The 304-nt window shown below is 40.5% G+C and overlaps 1 protein-coding gene across 1 annotated transcript in view; it reads right to left on the minus strand.

Moving 5' to 3' along the window:
* Window positions 1-304, minus strand: part of LOC119590756 (thiopurine S-methyltransferase-like) — a 4,886-nt gene that overhangs the window by 1,584 nt on the left and 2,998 nt on the right. Inside the window, exon 3 of the mRNA XM_037939466.1 lies at window positions 1-115. This exon is cut by the window's left edge and continues 3 nt beyond it. Within this exon, the coding sequence (XP_037795394.1) occupies window positions 1-115 (115 nt within the window). The remainder of the gene's footprint in view (window positions 116-304) is intronic.

Consider the following 304-nt stretch of genomic DNA (forward strand, 5'->3'; position numbering starts at 1 on the left):
CTTCGTAGATGGCCACAAGGGAACCTCTGTCCCACACTGCGTCGAATTTTCCCAGCTCTTCCGGCTTGGCCTCAAACAGGTCGCAGAAGTAGAGCTGCAATCTGCGGTCATCCGACTTCGCAAGGGAGATGATGATATATCATTTTATGTTTTATTATATATAACGAATGTGCTGTACTTTAAAGTATTCATTATGATATATCAAATCAGTAATAAAAGGCTGCTGTGACTGAAGACGCAGTGATGCTTGTATACTTTATGGGAGATGCTGAAGGATAACACATTCATACTTTATAATGATGAT

This window comes from Penaeus monodon, chromosome 27, assembly GCF_015228065.2.
Source record: "Penaeus monodon isolate SGIC_2016 chromosome 27, NSTDA_Pmon_1, whole genome shotgun sequence".
NCBI classification, from domain to species: Eukaryota; Metazoa; Arthropoda; class Malacostraca; order Decapoda; family Penaeidae; genus Penaeus; species Penaeus monodon.